This window comes from Coccinella septempunctata, chromosome 2 (genome assembly GCF_907165205.1).
Source record: "Coccinella septempunctata chromosome 2, icCocSept1.1, whole genome shotgun sequence".
Lineage (NCBI taxonomy): Eukaryota > Metazoa > Arthropoda > Insecta > Coleoptera > Coccinellidae > Coccinella > Coccinella septempunctata.
Window position 1 is genome coordinate 3,700,159 of NC_058190.1, and position 22,472 is coordinate 3,722,630.

A 22,472-nucleotide genomic window follows, 5' to 3' on the forward strand; every position below is an offset into this window, starting at 1 on the left:
GAAAAGATTTAGTGGATATTTGGAATGAAGATAAGTCTTGGTGGGTCCAAAAATCTGTCGATTTGCAAAACCGTAATTCAAAATATGGACAGTTCAATGAGGTTCACGGTATAGTGACTTTCACAATTTCTTAAATATCTGCGTTAACTAAAGGATTAGGTATGATCCATGATCGTTGTAACATCATGAATCGTGTGGAATATACAGAGTGTTCCGGATAATATGGAAATAGTTTCGAAGAAGGTAGAGAGGGCACCTAGGAGTAATAACAAGAAAACCATTTGTAGTAGGTACCTATGACTACAAGATTCTGAAATTCGATCCCTTTTTCTTATTTGAATGTTATAAAGTGACATTCAATCTGACTCGATCTTCTGGAAAGTAAGGCACAGTTCTTTCCTGGAAACAAATGTTTTGTGCTGTTCTTAACAACATATATTTTATTAAATATGAAACACGCATTCTAAAACACAACTTATTTTTTAACTCAGTCTTTCTTCCTCAACCTTAGGCTTGATTTCTCCATAGATTTGAGCCAATCCTCCAGTTCTGGTGGTGGGACTGGTCGGTACGAGATATCCTTTCCAGTGAGCTTGGCCATAACTTTTGGTACATCAAGTCCGACGCTTGCTTGTTTGCTTAAAACTGTAGCCCTTACGAAGCCGTCGAATGTGATGAAACGTTGCTCGAAGTACAGTGCCTTTTCGTCCCATGCAATGATCTGGAAATTTGTTCGAAATAAATCATTAGAGTGCTCAGCTACACTCACCGGCAAAAAAAATTGGCCACCTAAAATTTGGTTGTCTAGGAACTATCGTAATTTTTCATCGATTTCAAATTGTTTCTACGCCAAATTGTAGATAAGTTCGTTGGTATCGAGAGAAACTCCAGAAAAGTTTCCCAAATATGTTCATACCTTATTTATACAGGGTGAAAAACACATGTATTTGTAGTCCAATTGCTCAACACCCTGTGGAGCATTTCGGGAGATTCGTAGTGTTTACGCACAGTTAATTAAACTGCCCCACAAGAATTAGGGATATCGTATTCAATCGTTTTTAAAATTATGTAGTCTTTGAGAAAATCACTGTAAAATAATTCAAAACTCAATAACAACTTGAATCGATCCAATAAAAATCAGTATGAGACATTTCGTCAATCTGGCTGGTCGCCTTTTTTCTGAAGTTTGGTTCTTTGCATATGCTTCATGAATGTTCTCATTTTGAAATGAAGTCAGTTTATCAACGGCTTCGATTTGAAACGAGTTTTCTGAAAATGCCAAGACGTAAATTAACAAACGTTGAGGCTAATAGGCTATCGGAATGCTACAGGGTGGTCTAACTCAGGTTGTTGTAGCGGAAAGGCTCCAAGTCAGGCAAAGTGTTATATCTCGACTTTGGAATAGGTTCAGGGAGACAGGTTCCGTGTTGGAAAGACTAAGGCTTGGTGGGCGACACAAAACAACACCTGCTCAGGATCGTTTCATTACCGTTTCGGCGAGAAGAAACCCTACATCTACGTGTAGAATGCTACGGAATACTCTTCAAAATGCAGATGGGGTCCAAGTTTCTATCGAAACCATCAGACCACATTTGAGAGAGGTGAATCTAGGTTCTAGACGTCCATTAAGAGGAGTTCCATTAACACGTGACCATAAGCGTCAAAGACTGGAATGGTCAAGGCAACATATCAATTGGAACCATCAATGGCGTAGTGTCCTTTTCTCTGATGAATCCAGATATGGACTATTTTCAGATTCTCGAAGGATAAGGTTATGGCAATCCCACGCATACCCCGTAATCGTCGCTATGTCCAAGAAGTCCATCCATTCCGAGGGGGTAGTGTTATGGTATGGGCCGGGATATGTTTCAACGGGCGCACAGATCTACACATTTGTCCTGGGAATATGACCGCCTTACACCATAAGGAGCATGTCATTGACAATGTTGTGCCAAATTTTCACGCTGCTATTGGTGAAACTTTTCCATTTCTAGACGATAACGCTAGACCGCACCGTGCAGCCATAGTTGAGAATGCGCGCGAGGAGCTTGGTATTCCACATTTACCAATACCTCCGCACTCACCAGATTTGAATTGCATAGAACATTCATAGGATATGCTTCGAAGAAGATTAGATAAATAATCATCAACCTACCCCAGAATCCTTAAATGATCTGAGAAAGCTTCTGCCCATCTTATGGAATCAAATTCCTCAAGAAATGTTCAACAACCTCGTGTGTAGTATGCAAAGAAGATGTCAAGCTGTTATTCAAGCCCGTGGAGGCCATACATTGTATTAATAGTCTCAAAATGCTTGAATTCTCTGGGAATAAAATTTCGTTATTTCACTCGATTTTCCTTAACCACCCTGTGCAGACCTACAGGCTAAAATTAATTTGCAACTTGAAATCATATCAATATGAATTTCCATCATAAAAATTTCATTTTAACTATATTTTTTTGCAATTTAAGTCGATATCCTTAACTCATGTGGAGCATTTTACAAAGACCATCCTTTTCGTCATATTTCAGTTTTTATTTCACCTTGGATATCTTGTTTTTTTTTGAAGGTACACGTATTCAAAGTATAATAGGTAGAATTAGTTTCAGACAAAATAAAAATTGGCCATAAAGGTAAAACAAAACTCGGTTTTTTTGAATTATCTCCTCTCCTGTGCTTCAAATTGTTTTCGCATTCATTATAAAAGTTGTAGAGCATTACATTTCCTACAAATTTTGTTCCAAGCAATTTTTTTACGTTCGAACGTTTTAGAGATATATGGCGTTGAATGTACATTAGACTGGGTTTCTACATTGACCTTGGCTTTTCGCATGTGTGGCTAAGCTCCTCGCCCTTATTGCCCTCTAACTCGAAAACTATTAAGAGTATGTAAAATTGCTTTCGACAAAAGTTGTATAAAATTTTATTATCTACAACTTTCATAATAGACACAGAAACGATTAGAGGTACAGGAAGGGGGAGATATTTCAAAAAAATTCCTTGTTATCATCTTCAAAGTGTCAGATTAAGAGATTAAGAAAGCCCCCTTGATTATTGTCAGATTAGTGGGTCAACATGTCTGCAACACTGAAATTAACCATTTGTATGAAAATCTGACACGCTCGAGTATGTACAAGTAATGATTTTCGCTGTAACCCTGCGTCACGTCCGAATGGTCAGTCCCTTGAAAAGTAGCTTCTTTTGGGTCCAATTAACATACCTATCCATATAACTTTTTTTACCATTTTCAACTCTTCCGTACGGCCAGCCCAACCACGCAAAGTGTCAGATTAACATGAATTTATTGAGGCATATACAGTAAAAACTGAAAGATGGCGGAAAGGATGGACTTAGTAATAAACTGAGCGTAAACTCTACAAATTTCCCGAACTGTTTCACAGGTTGTAATAAAAATGGACTAAATATAAATAGGGGAGAGTTCCTCTGAATTGGACAGCCCATGAATCGGACGCTACAGTTTTCTACCACACCCGTTAGTAATTTAGCATCTTTTACGTAAATCCCATTTTCTCAACATCGATCGAAATCTCGTGGAAAATGGTTGAATCTGTGGCTCGAGCCTTGTTGCGGAGACATGCATTGAAAAATCCGTTGCCGTTAGAGTAAATATTTACGTGAATTTGCGAAGTGAATAGCTACGTTTCTAGTGACGATTAGTTGCCGATTTATTTATAAAAACATCAAGTGATTATCCCTTATCAGACAGGTATGTTAAATCCTTGATATTACGATTGGTAGAAATAATATTTTGAATTTATTTCAAAAACCACGTATTCCATGAATCGGACATTCCGACGCCCAGGAAACGGACGTCCAGTTCATGAGCTGCAATGTGTCCGATTCAAAGGAGATGTGAAATGTCAAGTAATCCAGGGAAAACCGTAACAATATACGAAGTTGCTGAGTTCGTGAATCCAGCTTTTAGTGAGTCATTTACAATCAGCAATATCTGCAAGAGTTTTAAAAAAACTGGAATATACCCATATAATACGAACATCTTCACTGACGAAGATTATCTCCCTTCAAATATAACTGAGAGACCTGATCCCACATCTATAATAAATCGGGAAATCCCAGCCATCTCACAATCGAAAGGCAACCTACTAGAGAACGACAATATTTTAGATCAGCCATCTACTTCTGCTGATAGAAATCGTCCTTCTACAAGCGGCATCGGTACTGTGAAGAGAACGAAGGAAGGAAGAGAACAGTTAGGAATAGTTCCTCCAGAAATGTTAAGACCATATTCTTCAGCACCTTTGAGAAAACAATGTAGAACTCGTGACCGAAAAAAAGGAAAATGTTCAATCATTACAGAGACACCTCCACGGGATCTTAAAGAAAATTTTAATCAAATAGAACAAGAACTTGATCCTTCCAATGTCGAAGAGAAGAAAGATTCCGAAGAAGATAATTCTAGATGCGTAGCTTGTGGTGGTGAATATCGACTCAGTAAAGAAGAATTTATTCAGTGCCGTTTGTGTAACCAGTGGTCCCACAAATCTTGTGGTATTATTGGAAATTAAAATTTTTTCTGCAAAAAATGTTTTTGAATTTTATTCTCTTTTTTTTTACCTGTTTTCATGTTTTTGTACCATTGTCCACTTCATGGGAATAACTGTCCATAACAAGGGAAACATCCCATGAAATGGACATTTTCTATAATAAACTAAGACTTATTTTTTTGAGTGACTAGCTTTTTTTTTCTAGTTTTTCCTGAGATAGTGAATCCACAGATCTTACGCTCATATTATGACGGTAAAATTTGAACTTTTTTCCTTTGAAATAATATTTTACACCAAAAATAATTAAATTGTCCGTTTCAAGGGAACTCTCCCCTATATGGGTTTTTCCCCTGTGTAAATAAGCTATCAACATTTTTGGGAAACTTTCCTGGAATTTGTTTTAATACCAAAGAATTCATCTACAATTTGGCGTAGAAACAATTGAAATCGGTGAAAAATAACGAAAGTTCTTGGTCAGCAAAATTTTAGGTGGCCGAGTTTTTTTGCCGGTGAGTGTGTATTTCGAACATCGAAGCATCTATAGAAAGTAACACCAAAAGCAAACTTTTCGGTGTTATTCCGAAAATATCTACACACTGCTCAAAAATTGAAGTGGATTTTGAGGGAAAACTCACATTTTTGTACCTGAATCAAATTTTCAATTTTGCTGTAGAGGGAGGGTATCCCAAATTGCTTCGATTCAAGATATCTTCATTTTTCTTGAAGATATGACGAAATTTTGATATTTGGTAGACATCCAGATTTGACTCTAGCTAACAAGTGGAAAAGTTGTATGCGAAAACACCAAATACATTTCATCTCCTCCATTTTTTCGGCTCTTTGCAAATTCATGAATGATATTTCAAAATATTCAAATACAGGCTGTTCTTTCGACTCGAAACCTACTCATCAAACCGTTCGGTCTTGACGAATTTTTAACTGTCCCCATTTTTTCGAAATTCTACTTACGAGACGCGTATTTCACAGAAAAATCATCGCAGATCAAAATGTGATACATATTTTAAAATAGCAACTGCTCTAGTGACAAATCTGGAAATTTCATTGAGCTCGGCGCAACCGTTCGGTCTTGACGAATTTTTAAATTAACGTAAACTTCTCAAAACTTTTGGATTTTCAACTTGGACGTAAGATATAAATATTTCAAGCTATTCACAGTACGAAGAAAGAAAGAAACTCATATTTTTAATCAAATTTTACGTGATACATTTCAGACCAATCTAGTATAATCAATTATAAATGTTTATCAAGGTGAAAATCACTATTCCATATGCATGGGAGTACAAAGTTCCATTCACATATCACCTTCCTCAAGTTTTGAATAATTTAATGTTCGTTCAATCAATAATTTTTGGCTTCCAGCATAAATTAACAAATTTGGACTAGCAATTTGCCCTTGAACTCCTGGAAGAAAAAAGACTGCGGGCAGACAATATGTGTAACAGTTTGCAAGAGGAAAAATAAACAAACTGTTGCCAATTTTTTCGTGAAAGTATACTAGCCAACACATATAATTAACAATCATATATAATAGCAGTTTCAGGTGGAGAAGGAATTGATTACCAATGTTCACCTTTGTGTTTTTCATCATTTTTTGAGATAATGTATTCGTAGCGATAATTATATTATTTTTCATAAAACAAGAGGCTGACCTATTGTGGAATTTGAATGTGTTCATTTTTGCATTACCTGTGTTGTTATTTTGTAGGGGGTAAACGTAGAAATCATTCTTCTATATCTTATATTTGAGGCAGCTTGTAACAGGATGGCTTTAGCGCTGCTAACCTCATCATGAAGTCCTGTTCTGTCGAAGAAATGGAACCTTGCAAAATCTAACTCTCTACAATATCTGGCGTTGTTCATGTGATTGAAGACAATACCCACGTCAGCTGTTGTAGCTATTCCTAAAAAATGGAACATTTAATGAGGAAAAATGACGTTGAGAATGAAATGGAAAAAGAAATGTAAATAAATGAATATAAATGGCCTGATTTTTGTGTCAGAAATCATGGGATATAAGTGAAAATACTCTGGCGAAATTTTTGGGGTTGAATCACTCCAAAAAGTTCCTTTAGAAAATTGATATCAGTAGACATTTGTCTACTTACAGAAATTATTTAATTATGAATTGTTCCTTTTATAATAGTATGTTCTTAGTTACTGAAGTTCGCAGTTTGAAAATCAAGTGATTAGAGTCCACCACTTCAAATATCTAAATAAATACATATGCATAAACAGTTTAATGTTATCAAATTGAGCAAAACTATTATTCATAACTATTGTTTTTTTGAATTCTTTTCCAAAGGAAACGATAATGATAGCAAACAGAGAGAATATAACTAAATTAGGCAACTATTACCTTTGAGTAATGCTAATGAGTTAACACTAAATGCTATTACTCTAGCTCGTACCGTCACAAACAGAAAGTTGAAAAGATCTCAAGAACGTAAAATATCAAATGAAGTTAAAAACCAAAGTAAACTAAACCACATATTATTCAATAGGGGTCATTGTATAAGATAATGACGACCGATGCAATCAAGTCTGGTTTTCTCTGGAATGATGAGATGGCGATTTAAGGAGCTTTTTAATGATGCCATTTCATATGGGGTGTTTCATTGGAAAAAAGAGAAAACTATGCATTTTCAAAATGTGGCGACCTTGCTTTTGAGCTCTCAGAAATGATCTGCTTATAAAATGGCTCTAAGATATTCTCAATTTTTTTTGGCCAAAACTGGAATTCGATAGCTAGAAAATTAACGTTTTACATCAGTATTTCGAATATTAGACCATTTTTGCTTAAATTATGAAAAAACCCAAAACGGGAAATCTGAGACCAAAAAAAACATATATATTTTTTTTCGTGTTTTTGAGAGCTTTATTCAAATGTCTAATGAAATGAAGGGTGGTTCAATTTAAAAAAGGTAACTTCATCTTATTTCCACTGTGTATACAAATAAGTTAATGGTATTGTATTATTGATGACTGACAGGGTGACAATTTAAAAACTTGCTAGGACAATTATGTCGCCACAAGGATGTTTTCAGAGACATATTTTGAGCAGAATTGTAAGCCGAAATGTCCTCAACCCTAGGTGTAGGGGCTATCAATATTTTCGCCATAGCTGTGTCGATGATTGCTGACATGAGTATGCCTGTAAGAGGCGTTGGGATAAGATTCAGATTTGATGGAGGCTTGTTTAACCTGAAGCGCCTCAGAGCAAAAACCAGTACCAAGTTTATCACTGAACTTCAATATGCAGACGACTGTTCACTTATCGCTAGCAGCTCGGAGGATCTACAGATAATGTTGGACACCTATAAACATATATACGAAGCTTTAGGCCTTAGACTCAATATTGACAAGACCAAAATCCTGGTAAGTCCGCCAGAAAGCCTTCCAACAGATATCAGCCTGGAGAATGAAACTCTAGAACAGGTCGAGCAGTTCAAATACTTGGGAAGCTTCATAAATACTAGAGCTAACCTTGACACGGAAATACACAACCGTATCAATTCGGCATCACGGGCATTCTGGAAGCTAAAGGATAGAGTGTTTCAAAATCACGACCTCAATTTGAAGACCAAGACAGCTGTTTACAAGGCAGTGGTCCTCCCAACGCTTCTTTACGGAAGCGGAAGCTGGACGCCCTACAGGCGACATATTAAACAGCTTGAACAAACGCAACAACGTCATCTAAGACAGATAATGCACATCAGATGGTTCCACAAAGTTTCGAATGCAGAAGTCTTGCAGCGAGCGAGTTGTACAACAATTGAGACTCAAGTAACGAGGGCCCGACTCAGATGGAGCGGCCACATTCTGAGGATGCAAGACACAAGACTCCCCAAAATGGCGAATTCACTGAGGGAGCCCGGAAACCAGGAGGCCAGTACAAGCGGTTTAAGGATACATTACATCAATCGCAAAAATCAGTTAATGCCAATCATAACTGGGAACAACTAGCATTAGACAGGTCACAGTGGAGGTCTTTGGTACACAGTTATAATGGAGACTCGAGAAGGATACAGCGGCGGCCAGATCTGGTTGGTGACTATCCATGTCCGGCGTGTGGTAAGATATGTAGGTCACGGTTGGGACTCTACAGTCACAGGAGAGCACACAGTCGCAATTAGCCCTGAAAAATTATAAGTCTGTTCGCACCTTTTTTTTTCCTTTCTTTTTCTTTTCTTTTTGTTTTTTTTCCCTTTTTTTCGTCTTTTTGTAGATTCATTCCCGGCAACGGGATACAGCAATGAATGAATGAAGGGGCTATCATCCCTAAATTCTTAATAGGGAATAGGGGGTGTGATTTACCTCAATTGAAAGATCACTTGTCCCTCTACATGAATACTATGTTTTGTGAATTTCTATTGAGTCCTTGAAGTAGTTACAGGAGGTGACAATTTGAAAACTTGCCAGGCCAATTATGTCTCGACAAGGATTTTTTCAGAGAAAATGCTGGGACAAGTCAATTTTTATTCGGAGGGGGACATATTTTGAGCAAAATTTTAAGCCGAAATCTCCTCAACCTTAGGTGTAGGGGCTATCACCCCTGAATTCTAAATAGTGAATAGGGAGTGTGATTTACCTCAATTCAAAGATCACTTGTCCCTCTACATGAATGGTTTGGAAATTTTTATTGAGTCCTTGAAGTAGTTACAGGAGGTGACAATTTTAAAACTTGCCAGGCCAATTATGTCTCGACAAGGATGTTTTCAGAGAAAATACAGGTCGATTTTTAAAGGTCATATTTTGAGCAAAATTGTAAGCGTAAGCCGAAATCTCCTCAAACCTAGGTGTAGGAGCTATCAGCTCTAAATTTCAATAGGGAATAGGGAGTGAGCTATACCTCAATTGAAAGACAATAGTATTATGTAGAGGGACATATTCCATTCCAATTGAGGTTTAGCTCACCCTCTATCTATTCCCTATTGAGAATTTAGGTGTGAGAACCCCTACACCTAGGTTTGAGGAGATTTCGGCTTACAATTTTGCTCAAAATATGTCCCCCTACGAATAAAAATTGACCTGTTCCAGCATTTTCTCTGAAAAAATCCTTGTCTAGACATAATTGGCCTGGCAAGTTTTCAAATTGTCAGCCCCTGTAACTAATTCAAGGACTCAATAAAAATTTTCAAACCATAATATTCATGTAGAGGGTCAAGTCATCTTTCAATTTAGGTATAGCTCAACCCCTATTACCTATTAGGAATTTAGGAGTGATAGCTCCTTCACCTAGAGTTGAGGAGATTTCGGCTTACAATTCATTCAAAATATGTCCCCCTACGAATAGAAATTGACCTGTCCCAGCATTTTCTCTGAAATCATCCTTGTCGTGACATAATTGGACTGGCAAGTTTTCAAATTGTCACCCTGTAGTATATTCATCACATTTTTCAGATAGGACCTTTCTGCTGCAGCTTATGGAATTCGATCAGAATTGCTGCTTCCATGAATAAAGTCATTTCTCAATAGAACGCTTAGGGTGATGGTTGGTGGTGTTTCTTCTACACAGACAGAAATGTTACAAGTGGTGTGCCCCAGGGCTCTGTTCTTGGTCCGATAATTTTCCTGCTATACACAGCGGAACTGCCTCTATCATTAGTTTCAAAGTATTTCCTGTTCACTGACGATGCAAAATTTTACAGTGTACCGTCCCTTACCTTTTACCAACCTCAAGCCAACCTGCATAGTATTGCTCACTGCAGGAAGAACTTTCTGTCTAACAGAATTTTTGAACACTTGGATGAAGTAGTGAATACAATACAACTACCATCAATAAGTTCAAAAACATGTACGATCGATGGGGATTAATTGCATAAATTGAATAATTTACCAAATATAATATTATTAGATTTTAAATAGAAATCCGCATATAACCTTCTAGAAAACTGACTTCAATATTCAGCAAAAATATAAGGCTTACAAGAATAACATATCTCCACTTACCATAAATTTCTGTAATTTCTTCTATGTTCTTCTTTTTCTGAAATAGCCGGCCCCAAATGATTGTAAATGCCAGTCGTATGAAATAATTCACGTCGAATAAAATGTATAGAAAGCCAACTGCAATAGCTATGATACACCAAAAACAACACATTGCACTAGCAAAAGCTTCAAAAAGAGCGAAGTCTTGTATACTATTCTTTCCGCTGTGATAAGGCAGAATTTATGACAGACTTAACCAATATCCTGGCAATAGAGAATAACCTCGCTCAGGTGTGTGTAAAGTTTCAACGCATGGCCAGTTTTAGGTAGGGGGAATACAAGCAACGGACTTATTGATATCAAGATATCTACACCATTACTACACTGACCGCCGAAAAAGTCCTTCCACCAAAAATTTTACACTTTTTCAAGAGTCGATATCTTTTGATCCACTCATTTGATTTTCATAATTAACTGACTGTTAAGTCAATTTAACAAAATCTTCCTGGTACATTGTTTTGTAGAGTGGTGTAGATTTAATGATGATGAATATTTACCTTTTCAGTACTACTGATTACTGGACATTATTCTGTGTCACAGAAACAACCGTCGGATATTGGGGCTTAGACAGAACACTCCATATACGTCTATATAACTCTATAATCTTTGATATACGTATTTGCCATTCATATGCGACAATAGTTTGAAACTGACTTGGAATCTGGACGGATTCTCAGTTATAAGAGCAGGTTGAAAAAATATTCTACACAGAGAACCATCCTACATACATGTCACCGACGATAATATTCCACAGTAGGCTGTTTCAGTAATATGGCTGATAAGTGTTGATGAGTTCATAAGTTCAAATAGTTATTATTTGAATAATCCTTTTCAATGACTGACTTCTTGACGTACAAAATATCTTACGACACAATTATTGAACTATTGAAAACCAGATTCATTGCCTTCAGAGTCAATTGACATCCCAGTCTTGAAAGTCCAGATCCAGCTTAATATCTGGCCACAGACGATACCTAATTATTTCTGTAATTTCGATTATATGAATTTTGCCTAGAAGAATGAAGAAATACGAAAAATAAAATCTTTCTTAATGTGAAAACATTAAGCTAAAATAAACCTATAAATCGTTTAGATTCAGACTGAATATATACATGTATATATTCAATGTATGCATACATTGAATATGTTTTATACCATATAGATTTCAGAACAACAGGGCTAATATGTGAATGAGAGGGCCTCAATTCCAAATAGCACTTCCTAATACTTTGTCTTCTCTCTTCTTCAATAATTTTCGGTATTTTTGTAAATATTAACCAATATTAGCTGTGGTAACATCATCGTGTTGATATTAACGACATTTCATGAGTGCCAACCTTACTCCGTTCTAGTTACAAAAATTATGTCCTGGCCAACCGAGTGCTTTTATAAAAGTGAATGGAGTATACATATTGAAAGAAACACCCATTGATTCAGTGAGAGGGCGTAGATAGACGGCTCGTAGAATAAGAGTTTCAAATCTACTTCAATGTAATCCTATATCTATAACAATCACAGTCAGTTACGTAATCAAGTCCCTTCAATTCCAGAGCTCCCTTCAGTGCTACAAAAAATAACACTAAAGGAAGCTTCAAGTATGCTGAAATTCCAACAATGGTATGAACATTATATAAATCTAAAGTAGATTCAGGTGACTTGGGACGATTGTTGAATTCAGCTTGTCATATTTTCATACAGGTCACCTATTTTTATCTGAAAAAGAGGTTCGAATATGCTTAATGACTCAGACTTTTGTTTAGGCTATATATCATGCTTCAGAATTCAGATATAAATTTTGAAAAAAATAAAATATACTTGTCCCAAGTCAACCACCGATTTGGGATGCTTGGGACACAAGTTAAAATCTATTGATTTCTCAACTCTCAAATGAAATAGGTGAATTGGGACGGTGTATAGTTTTGAAAAATTAGAATTTGTGAATATATAGTTGAAATTCGGTAAGGAAATTAAATGATAAACCCCTATTACAGCGAAAGTAAATATATTGCAACTCAAATGTAAAAACACTAAGCAAAACAAGGGACCTTTGATTCCTTTTATTCTTTAGTGATTTCTTTGTTGAAATAACGTAAATAATACCCTAATCACCCTATGATATAACAAAATAAATTAATGAGATCCGTGTTGCCGTTTGATTTGTAAGCAACCTTGTTTCATGACATATCTATATAATATCCCAATATCCCACGTATCCAGAAAAAAAATTACACATGCACAAAGTGAAACACATGTACAGGACACTAGAAAGTATAATGGCCAAAAAAAAGGTGCTTTTACTCTCCTGAATTCGTTAATTTTTCCTGTCAATTCAAACGCTCTGGTCACGGCAAACTCAACAGGAATTAATTGTTAAACTAACCGAAAAGACGCTGCATAATCTTATAAGTTGGTCCCTTCACTCATAAATAGTAAGAAACAAAGAAATCTGCAAGGGGGGTAATTGTCCCAAGTTACAGGACTGTCCCAAGTCATCTGAATCTACCGTTATTTGAAACAATCGAGAAACTAAATACAAGAACCAGCAGAGTAATAAAATAATGAAAATGCAAATTACAAACAATGTCAGTGAACATTAACAGGACAAACAAAAATGATATGAAGAATTAATAAAGAAAAATAGACAAACTCATCCTATGAATATATAGAATTTAAAATCATTCGAGAAATTCAAAATCGTGATATTGTATAAGAACTGTACATTCATCTCGGAGACACAAATTATATGCGTGGTGTGCAATTTGAAATAAGAAAGCAGATGACTGAAAACCCTAACATGCCAATTTTCAGCACAAAACTGAGATTCGTTAGGCATAAACGTCTAGTAGGCTTTCGAGGTGAATCACCCTGTACATACAAATAGAGATGAAAACAAAACTTTAAATAAATTATGAATATTTTTTGTGAAAAAATATATTAGCAGATTTCATTCACAATTTTGTATCCCAGTTTACTACGAAAACATTCGGACTGAACAATTAATATATTTAAGTACAAGATATGTTTGTGATTTCTCTATGAATTATCCTTTAATGTAAAGTATCCAAATTTGAATATCACCAATTTATATATCACTGAAGCAAGTGATGAGCGAATCTAATATTTGTTGCGAGGTATAGCTATTATTCATATTGTAGCTGTAACAAACGTATGTTCGATTACAATTATGATTTGCACTTATATTGCCGAAAACAGATCTCAGATTATCATTCAGGGCAGTCACTTTTCCAGAAATATCTTCCAGCTCCAATTTCACTATATGTTGTGTTCTCCTGGAAATGAAATTACCCAGGACATAACCTGAAAAAGAAACAACACGTGAGTGATGATTGTGGATGGAAAAATTTGAAGGAAATGCGAAAAATCAGATGTATAGGTATCTACGTCTCGTACTATTCAATAAATTCATCAACTTCATAAAATTAAAAATCTTTTAATATATAGTGATAAATGGGGGGTATCCCAATTGACACACGTGTTAATCAAATAACCAAATAAAGTCTTACGGGGATGAAAAAAGGTTTCAGAAATTGACAGATCCGAGCGATTTTTCACTTATTATTTTTGTCGGAAAGTCGGAAAATCGAGGTGTTAAATTTTCGTTGGACCAGCCTGTATATTCTTCCAGTTAAAAGTCTTATATTCTTCCACTCCTGTAACATAAGCCTATTGAGCTGCGTTATGAAATTATTATCATTCTTTATACACCTGAAAATGAAAAATTGCAAATCTAGTTTGCAATTTGAGTTTCAACAAAATTATCATTACCTATTTGTTTTTGATTTGAATTTTTTTTAGCAAAAATGTGGTCAATAAATGGAAATATTTTATCTTTTTCTCAAATGAACATATCATAGCGTTTTCATTGTTAGTCAAGATATTTCAAGATTTCTTGTTTTCTTGACAAGAAATCTTAGTATTGATATAACATTTCTTATATGCCTTGAAATTACTTCTTGTCCTAATACATGCTCATAATTCACATTACGTATCTTCAATACAGTTAGTTCCTTTGATTTATAGCCCTTTGCACCGTTTCCTTAAACGAGATTAATTCCTTAACATTCTTTTGTTTCAAAGACATTCTATGCTTAGCTTAAACGTCGTTTAGGAACTTGTTTAAAGAAACGATGCATACTGCCATAAAAAATATTGCTGGAGTTGTCATAAAACGGTGAGCTGTAGGGTGATAGTCCAACAACACCGAATTCTTAGCTGTAGTTCTTACTTTCTTGTCCATACAGAAAACTGAACGACATGGTGAAGAAATGAAAGTCCTACACTGTTATTCGAAACTATGTAATACATTTTCACACACCAATAATAAATATACTGCCCCACAAGAATTAGGGATATCGTATTCAATCGTTTTTAAAATTATGTAGTCTTTGAGAAAATCACTGTAAAATAATTCAAAACTCAATAACAACTTGAATCGATCCAATAAAAATCAGTATGAGACATTTCGTCAATCTGGCTGGTCGCCTTTTTTCTGAAGTTTGGTTCTTTGCATATGCTTCATGAATGTTCTCATTTTGAAATGAAGTCAGTTTATCAACGGCTTCGATTTGAAAAGAGTTTTCTGAAAATGCCAAGACGTAAATTAACAAACGCTGAGGCTGATAGGGCTATCGGAATGCTACAGGGTGGCCTAATTCAGGTTTTTGTAGCGGGAAGGCTCCAAGTTAGCCAAAGTGTGATATCTCGACTTTGGAATAGGTTCAGGGAGACAGGTTCCGTGTTGGAAAGACCTAGGCTTGGTGGGCGAGGAAAAACAATACCTGCTCAGGATTGTTTCATCACCGTTGCGGCGAGAAGAAACTCTACATATACGTGTAGAATGCTACGGAATAATCTTCAAAATGCAGATGGGGTCCAAGTTTCAATCGAAACCGTTTGAGAGAGGTGAATCTAGGTTCTAGACGTCCATTAAGAGGAGTTACATTAACACGTGACCATAAGCGTCAAAGACTGGAATGGGCAAGGCAACATATCAATTGGAACGATCAATGGCGTAGTATCCTTTTCACTCATGAATCCAGATATGGACGATTTTCAGATTCTCGAAGAATAAGGGTATGGACAATCCCACGCATACCCCGTAAATAATATGGTATGGGCCGGGATATGTTTCAACGGGCGCACAGATCTACACATTTGTCCTGGGAATATGACCGCCTTTCGCCTTACACTATATAGGGAGCATGTCATTGACAATGTTGTGCCAAATTTTCACGCTGCTATTGGTGAAACTTTTCAATTTCTAGACGATAACGCTAAACCGCACCGTTGAGAATGCGCGCTAGGAGCTTGGTATTCCACATTTACCAATACCTCTGCACTCACCAGATTTGAATTGCATAGAACATGCACGGGATATGCTCCAAACAAGATTAGATAATCATCAACCTACCCCAGAATCTTTAAATGATCTGAGAGAGCTTCTGCCCCGTTTATGGAACCAAATTCCTCAAGAAATGTTCAACAACCTCGTGTGTAGTATGCAAAGAAGATGTCAAGCTGTTATTGATGCCCGTGGAGGCCATACATTGTATTGATAGTCTTAAAATGTTTGAATTCTTTGGGAATAAAATTTCGTAATTTTACTCGATTTTTCTTAACCACTCTGTATACGCTGCAAACCTATATGCTAAAATTAATTTGCAACTTGAAATCATATCAATATGAATTCTCATCACAAAAATCTTATTTTAACTATATCTTTTTGCAATTTAACTCAATATCCCTAACTCATGTGGAGCAGTTTATATACAGGGTCTTTCACGAGGAACCTCACCCATATTTATACGGGAAACTACTGAACGCATTTTCATGAAATTCAGCACTTATAAGTATTTCACGATGCTGATGAAATCTAAAATATTTTCAAGGCATGAGCACCTCCGGTTTTTCGGAAATGACGTCAACTTCCATCTTTTTGGCGTGAAGGGAAAAGAAATAGCTGAAAATTCAAGACGAAAAACAGTTTTTTGTGAATAACTCAGAAAATATCCACTTCAGGGCAAGGGTGTGATGCATACACTCACATTATTTTTTAACGTAGATTCAATATCTGCCATAAAAAAATGGGGTTCTAATTTGAAAAAATAGATTTTTCACGATTTTGTCATCCCTAACTTTGAAAGCGATTTTTTCACCCCCTGTATCATGAATCGCGATTTCGATTTTCAAAGTGGATACATCAATCCTACATCTTGAAAAATCCCAAAAATGAAAATTTTCCATCCCAAAACCTCGAAGTTATTCTTGTTTCAGCGGAGCTCTATTTTCGATTTTTTTTTCGAATTTTTCCGCTCAGAGAGAATTTTCCAACCAAAACTGAAAAATGTTACATCAAAATAACTTGAAATTTTCTAAGGAATCTATTTCTGCAATAAAAAAATGGTGTTCTAATTTGAAAAACGGAAGTTGACGTCATTTCCGGAAAAACCGGAGGTGCTCATGCCTTGAAAATATTTTAGATTTCATCAGCATCGTGAAATACTTATAAGTGCTGAATTTCATGAAAATACGTTCAGTATTTTCCCGTATAAATATGGGTGAGGTTCCTCGTGAAAGACCCTGTATAGATACAGATCTTTCGTGATTCATATGGATGTATTCAAATCATTTTAATATATCAATTAACAATAAGTTGTCAATTTCTAAACAGCGCTACCTACAGTGGGAAAAACGAAACTTATCCCATATTCTACGAATTGGAAGAACAAAATCTAATCAGTGCATTCACAGTGAAACCTGCTGATGTGTATGTCAAAACGTCAGTTAGGTACCAGAAGTTCTGAAGGCTCATAATTTTTTGAATGATTAATTAATTAAAAAAATTAATAAGTTTCGTTATTACAAATGATAATAATTAAAACAGCATCCGACTTCATGTGTTTTTTTTTTTGGATGGTTTTCAAAGTTTCTATTTTCAACTATTTCTGTGAAAGAAACACCGTTTTTACAAGTGTCTCATCGAGCTCAAGGAGATAAATATTTTGTTATTGTGAAAATGAGCTCGTCTGAATGCTATGAATTTAGGAAATTCGGTCAAGTGTATATATATAAATAAAGCCAACAGAATATAATCTGCTTTCCACTGAACTCAATTCCAATGAATTATTTCATTTCACATAAAATTTGAGTACCTTTCTAGCTGAAATATAATGCTAACGAGAATATTCTTATTTCAGTGGGACTTGAAATACGTCCCGTTATGCTTATTTTCCAAAATATTTTATTCACATACATTTTCGATCACGTTTCGGGTTGTGTGTTTGTGGAAACGCACAAACTTCATATGTATTTACTGAGAGTTCTTTCCCTTTCAATCTCATGGAAGAAAATGCTAAAAAGTTCTCATTTCTTCATATTCAATTCCTGTTATGTACTTCACAAAATATTAATATTTTTATATTTTTGCCGAATCTTGGGGAGATAGCAAAAACTTTGTGTTGGTTGCTAACGTGTTTAGTCTATTCGCGATTAAACCAATAGGGATCTTGCGTGTTGCCCTGTTACGGAACATGAATTTCTTTCATGATCTTGTTATCTCACATTGTGTTATTTCTTCCTAAGGTCTCATTTGAAGAATGACTCTATTTTTCAAATATCTAAACTGGCATCATCCAAAAACCTCATCAAATTAACAATGATTCTTTCATTTTCTATGCTTTTCTATAACGTTTCGAATATGTCAGTGTGTTGGCAGCAATGAGGAGGACATCTCTAGCAACTACTCTAATTGTAGATTATAGAGAAGTTGAAACTTTTTTTCAGTATTGACCGAATCAAATTAATACTTATAGAGAATTAATAAACATATTGAGATTTTTACTGTGATCTATTCATATACATATAAGTGGATTAGGTAGAGTTTCAAAATAACATACATAATAACTCGATCCATTCAAGACTCATGTCTCTACGCATGTAAATTGTGGACTTCGGTTAAAATTGTTGAAATGTTTACCTAGAATTATTCTAACCGCTTCAGATTATTTGGATTCTTGTGATCTGACTCAATGAAAGAAATGCTTTTTGTACGTTGGGTGAAATTTATAGGTAACTTTTCCTAAGCAGTGCTTTTCCACTTTCCATACTAACAACGATATAAAGGTTAATTTCAACATTGCTTATATTTTGTGAAGATGAAGTTATTCAAGGAAAGACAAACGTTCAGTCACAAAATTCCGTAGCCTACTTGACGACGAATTTTTTTGAAAGCGAGTTACATATTCGTATAAGCTCAGGAAAACGAGTAAGTGTCTCAGCTTCATAACTAAGTGAATAAAAGGTTCATGGTTGGACGTAAATATGGAATAAAATTCATATTTCTTCAACCAATAACTCAAAATGAAAAAGCTGAAACCATCTCAACTGATTTTTAATTCTAATTTTCTCGAAATAAAATTGAGTGTTTTTCTTTAACCCATAAGCTAAAACCTCATCCAATTTCCGTGTTTCAAATGTAAACAACGTGTCCATGTGTGTACATTATGGGCTAGTTGGAAAGCCCATAGAAATTAAAATCCCACAATAATCTTAATATTTTTTTACTTCTGTGGTTATTAAAAAAAATATTAAATATTGATTGTACTGATTGTTTTCCAATAAAATAGAATATTTTTCTCCAATCACTTAGCCGCATCCTCATCAAATTTTTGTTTTTAAATTACAGGGTGTTTCATAGCTCAACTCTGCGGGTAGAGGACCCACAAACGATTGCGAATAACATATAGTTGAAGGATCTACGATGCTTATTGTACAAGATACAGGGTGCTTTATTCATTTGGTCCATATTTTCCGCAAGCCATAACTTCGGAATCAGTAGGATAATTTTCAATTACAGTGAACCATGAAAAATCGTGTATGTCTATATAGGTAGTAGGTACAGGGTGGGCAAAATTAGATGTCCACTGAGGGAACCTCAAGAACTATAAGAGCTAGAAGAAAATGGATGACACTTCTCCGAGCTCTTCTTCAGAGAAACAAAGAATGGTGAAAACCGTAGCCTCCTACTCAAAAATTGAGATTTCGACGATTTCGAAAACTTCTCATAACTTTTTCGTCTTTGAAGTTACAGATCTGGAACTTGAAACTTCTTAGGCACTTCTATACGTAGAATCTACCGACGAAAGTTTTTTTTTTCAATTTTCAAAACTAACAAATTCAATAAAAGTTTGCTTTTAAAAAACGAAAGATCGCTGATTCGAAATTTTTTGAGATCGTCACTGAACTCTACTTAAAAGAGTGCCTGTAGAAGGATCAAGCTTCAGATCTGAATCGAAGACAAAAAAGCTATGAGAATTTTTCGAGATCGTCAAAATCTAATTTTTCGCTAATAACTCAAAAAAGAAGAATCGTAGAAGGCTACGGTTTTCACCATTCTTTGTTTCTCTGAAAAAGAAATCGTAAATGTGTCAGTTTGCCCACCCTGTACCTATCATGGACGTTTTAATTTAAGGTTATTGGTTGAGAAACTATCAACTGAATATTTTCCGAGACACTTTTGTGCTTCTTGCGATAACTACAAAACTGATAAAAAAAACTGTGTTGGGATTTCATTTTCCGTGAGCTTTTTAACGAGTCCACACATAGTATATGTTTCCATTTGAAAAACGGATGCGGTTGAAGAAAAACACTCAATTTCACTGGCAGATAATGATGGTGATTAAGAATTGAAGGGTTTCAGCGTTTGCATTTTGAGTTATTATATTATTATATATACAGGGTGTTCGCGTCACGGGGCAGCGGTTGATTACTCTAATTCTATTAACTTTACTAAAAAGAGTTTCGAATAAAACTTTTCTCTTTTAGAGTAGAGCATCTCCTTAAATTATTTAGAACTATACGAAGTGTTTCCTTTATTCTGCACAGCTATCAACTTCGTTATTTAAAACGAAATACCCTATATATATATTTACATTTTCGAATTCCTCAATAAATTTGAATATAGGTTTGATACCACAACTGTGTCTGAATTGTCAACGGTTTTCGAGAAATTTGACTTTTTATTATTAAGGTACTTACATAAAGGACTATATATAGCTCCGTACCTATTCTATTGAATTGATTCAAATTTGGAATGTGCTCAGTCAATAAATAATACACTGAAAATTTTCTTTGTAAATAACTATATTATATACAGGGTTCAATAAAACGTAGATCCATTATCAAAACAGAAATTCATCAAAATCTTTTTTAAATGGGAACCCATATTTATTTCCTCTTCATTATTTAGAACAACTAAAACGAACAAAAAATCTTCAAATGATGAACAGAAAAAAAATATGGGTAACCATTCAAAAAAATTAAGATTTCGATGACTTTCTGTTTTGATAATGACCCTACGTTTTTGTGTACCCTACACTGTATTTAATATGGTTGTTTACGAAGGAAATTTTCAGTGTATCATTTATTGACCAGACACAGTCCAAATTTGAATCAATTTCATAGAATAGGGACGGAGCTATAGTCCTTTATGTGACTACCCCAAACTATCAAAATATTGATAAAAATTCAAATTTCTCGAAAACCTTTGAGAATTCAGACATAGTTGTATTATCAAACTTGTATTCAAATTTAACAAGGAATTCAAAAATGTGAGAATATATAGGGTGTTCTATTTGAAATAAAGAAGTTGATAGCTGTGCAAAAGAAACGAAACACTTTGTATATTTCTCAATAATTTTAGGAGATGCTCTACTTAAAAAGAGGAAAGTTTTATTTGAAACTCTCTCTGTATATATTATGCATGAAGCAGTATTAGTTTTATTCCAGACTAATGCCTTACCCTGTATAATAAAGATTATCTGTGTGAAAAAATTCAAATAACTGCTTATGTTCAATGAAATTTCTCCAAATGGAAACACGACAAATGTTCATTATGGTGTTTATCCACTAGAGTTAAATTATTATAAAGCCTTATTGTCTATTAGTTTATTTTTTTGATGATATCTATGAGTATAGGTAGTTCAACTAATGAAATTTAAATTGTTAAGGGGTTGTAAAAATGACTACAATCCAAAACTTTCGCACCATAGAGAAGGTTACTTAACGTTAGTTGTTGACACACTTGTTTTGACGTTAGATATAAAAATATCTCACCTCCTAGTAGAGAAAAAAATGCCACCAAAATGAGAAAACTACAACAAAGTCTTTTACTGATGGACTCGGAAACGGTGAAATCTCCCCGGCTAGCTTCTAAACTCAGAATCCGCTGCATAATTCTGTGTGGTTCGTAACTGAAATTTAAAGAATAACTGGCTTATTATTTTCTATTTAAAAACCACTGACATCATTTATGTGTCCGCATTGGCATAAATAAAACAATCTTCAGGTTTTCGCAAACAGAAATAGTAATAGGTAGAATTCGGAATTGCCGACAGGAGTGGATTCAGACTCCGCTCTAATTCCCAGGTGAACATTTTTCCTCAATACTTGTTCGTCATCAGCTTCAGAAGAATTTAATAGGAGTACATGGTAAACCCATTTTCTTGATTTTGACAGAGTGTCCCTATACCTTATTGTAGAAACTAAAAGAGCTAGAAGAAAAAGTTGAATATGCAACTTGTCCGCAATCGATTGAACTTTTATTTTTTATAACCCACCTTAATACAGGCCGCTTAGTTTTTTCCCTGTTTGTATCAACTTTCCTATTTTAAATAGAATACCCTGTATATTCTTGCATTTTTTAATTCCTGGTCAAATTTTAAGGTAACTTTGGTTTGACAACCATGGTCCTATATAGCACCGATTCTGAGATATTCGACTTTTTCCTAAAATTTTGACAGCTGTAGATGCTCATTGAAATAGCTGATACTAGTTTTCTAATGAATGTATCAAAACCAAATATTGCCCAGCTCTTGTCAACATACTGGAACATACGTTACCTCTCTATTTTCTGCAAT

At 35.0% G+C, this 22,472-nt stretch overlaps 2 protein-coding genes across 2 annotated transcripts; both read right to left on the reverse strand.

Moving 5' to 3' along the window:
- Positions 1 to 420: 420 nt before the first annotated feature.
- Positions 421 to 10,775, reverse strand: LOC123307364 (protein THEM6-like). Its single transcript, XM_044889646.1, has 3 exons — positions 10,498 to 10,775; positions 6,235 to 6,449; positions 421 to 721 (listed from the first exon to the last, which is right to left on the reverse strand). Exons 1-3 carry the CDS (start codon positions 10,646 to 10,648, stop codon positions 488 to 490), a joined length of 600 nt encoding a protein of 199 aa, XP_044745581.1. The 5' UTR covers positions 10,649 to 10,775; the 3' UTR covers positions 421 to 487.
- Positions 10,776 to 13,250: 2,475 nt separating this feature from the next.
- LOC123307683 lies at positions 13,251 to 21,830 on the reverse strand. Its single transcript, XM_044890085.1, has 2 exons — positions 21,670 to 21,830; positions 13,251 to 13,854 (listed from the first exon to the last, which is right to left on the reverse strand). The coding sequence occupies exons 1-2, from the start codon at positions 21,785 to 21,787 to the stop codon at positions 13,619 to 13,621; spliced, it is 354 nt and encodes a 117-aa protein (XP_044746020.1). The 5' UTR covers positions 21,788 to 21,830; the 3' UTR covers positions 13,251 to 13,618.
- Positions 21,831 to 22,472: the final 642 nt, after the last annotated feature.

What these genes read in the sequence shown, in the direction of transcription:
- LOC123307364 (XM_044889646.1), bottom strand. Translation starts at nt 10,648, where the DNA reads ATGTGTTGTTTTTGGTGTATCATAGCTATTGCAGTTGGCTTTCTATAC. An exon ending in AGAAATTACAGAAATTTATG is followed by an intron (nt 6,450 to 10,497) that starts GTAAGTGGAGAT and finishes TCCATTTTTTAG; the next exon opens with GAATAGCTACAACAGCTGAC. An exon ending in CCTACAAAATAACAACACAG is followed by an intron (nt 722 to 6,234) that starts GTAATGCAAAAA and finishes ACAAATTTCCAG; the next exon opens with ATCATTGCATGGGACGAAAA.
- LOC123307683 (XM_044890085.1), bottom strand. Translation starts at nt 21,787, where the DNA reads ATGCAGCGGATTCTGAGTTTAGAAGCTAGCCGGGGAGATTTCACCGTT. An exon ending in ATTTTTTTCTCTACTAGGAG is followed by an intron (nt 13,855 to 21,669) that starts GTGAGATATTTT and finishes TTTCTTTTTCAG; the next exon opens with GTTATGTCCTGGGTAATTTC.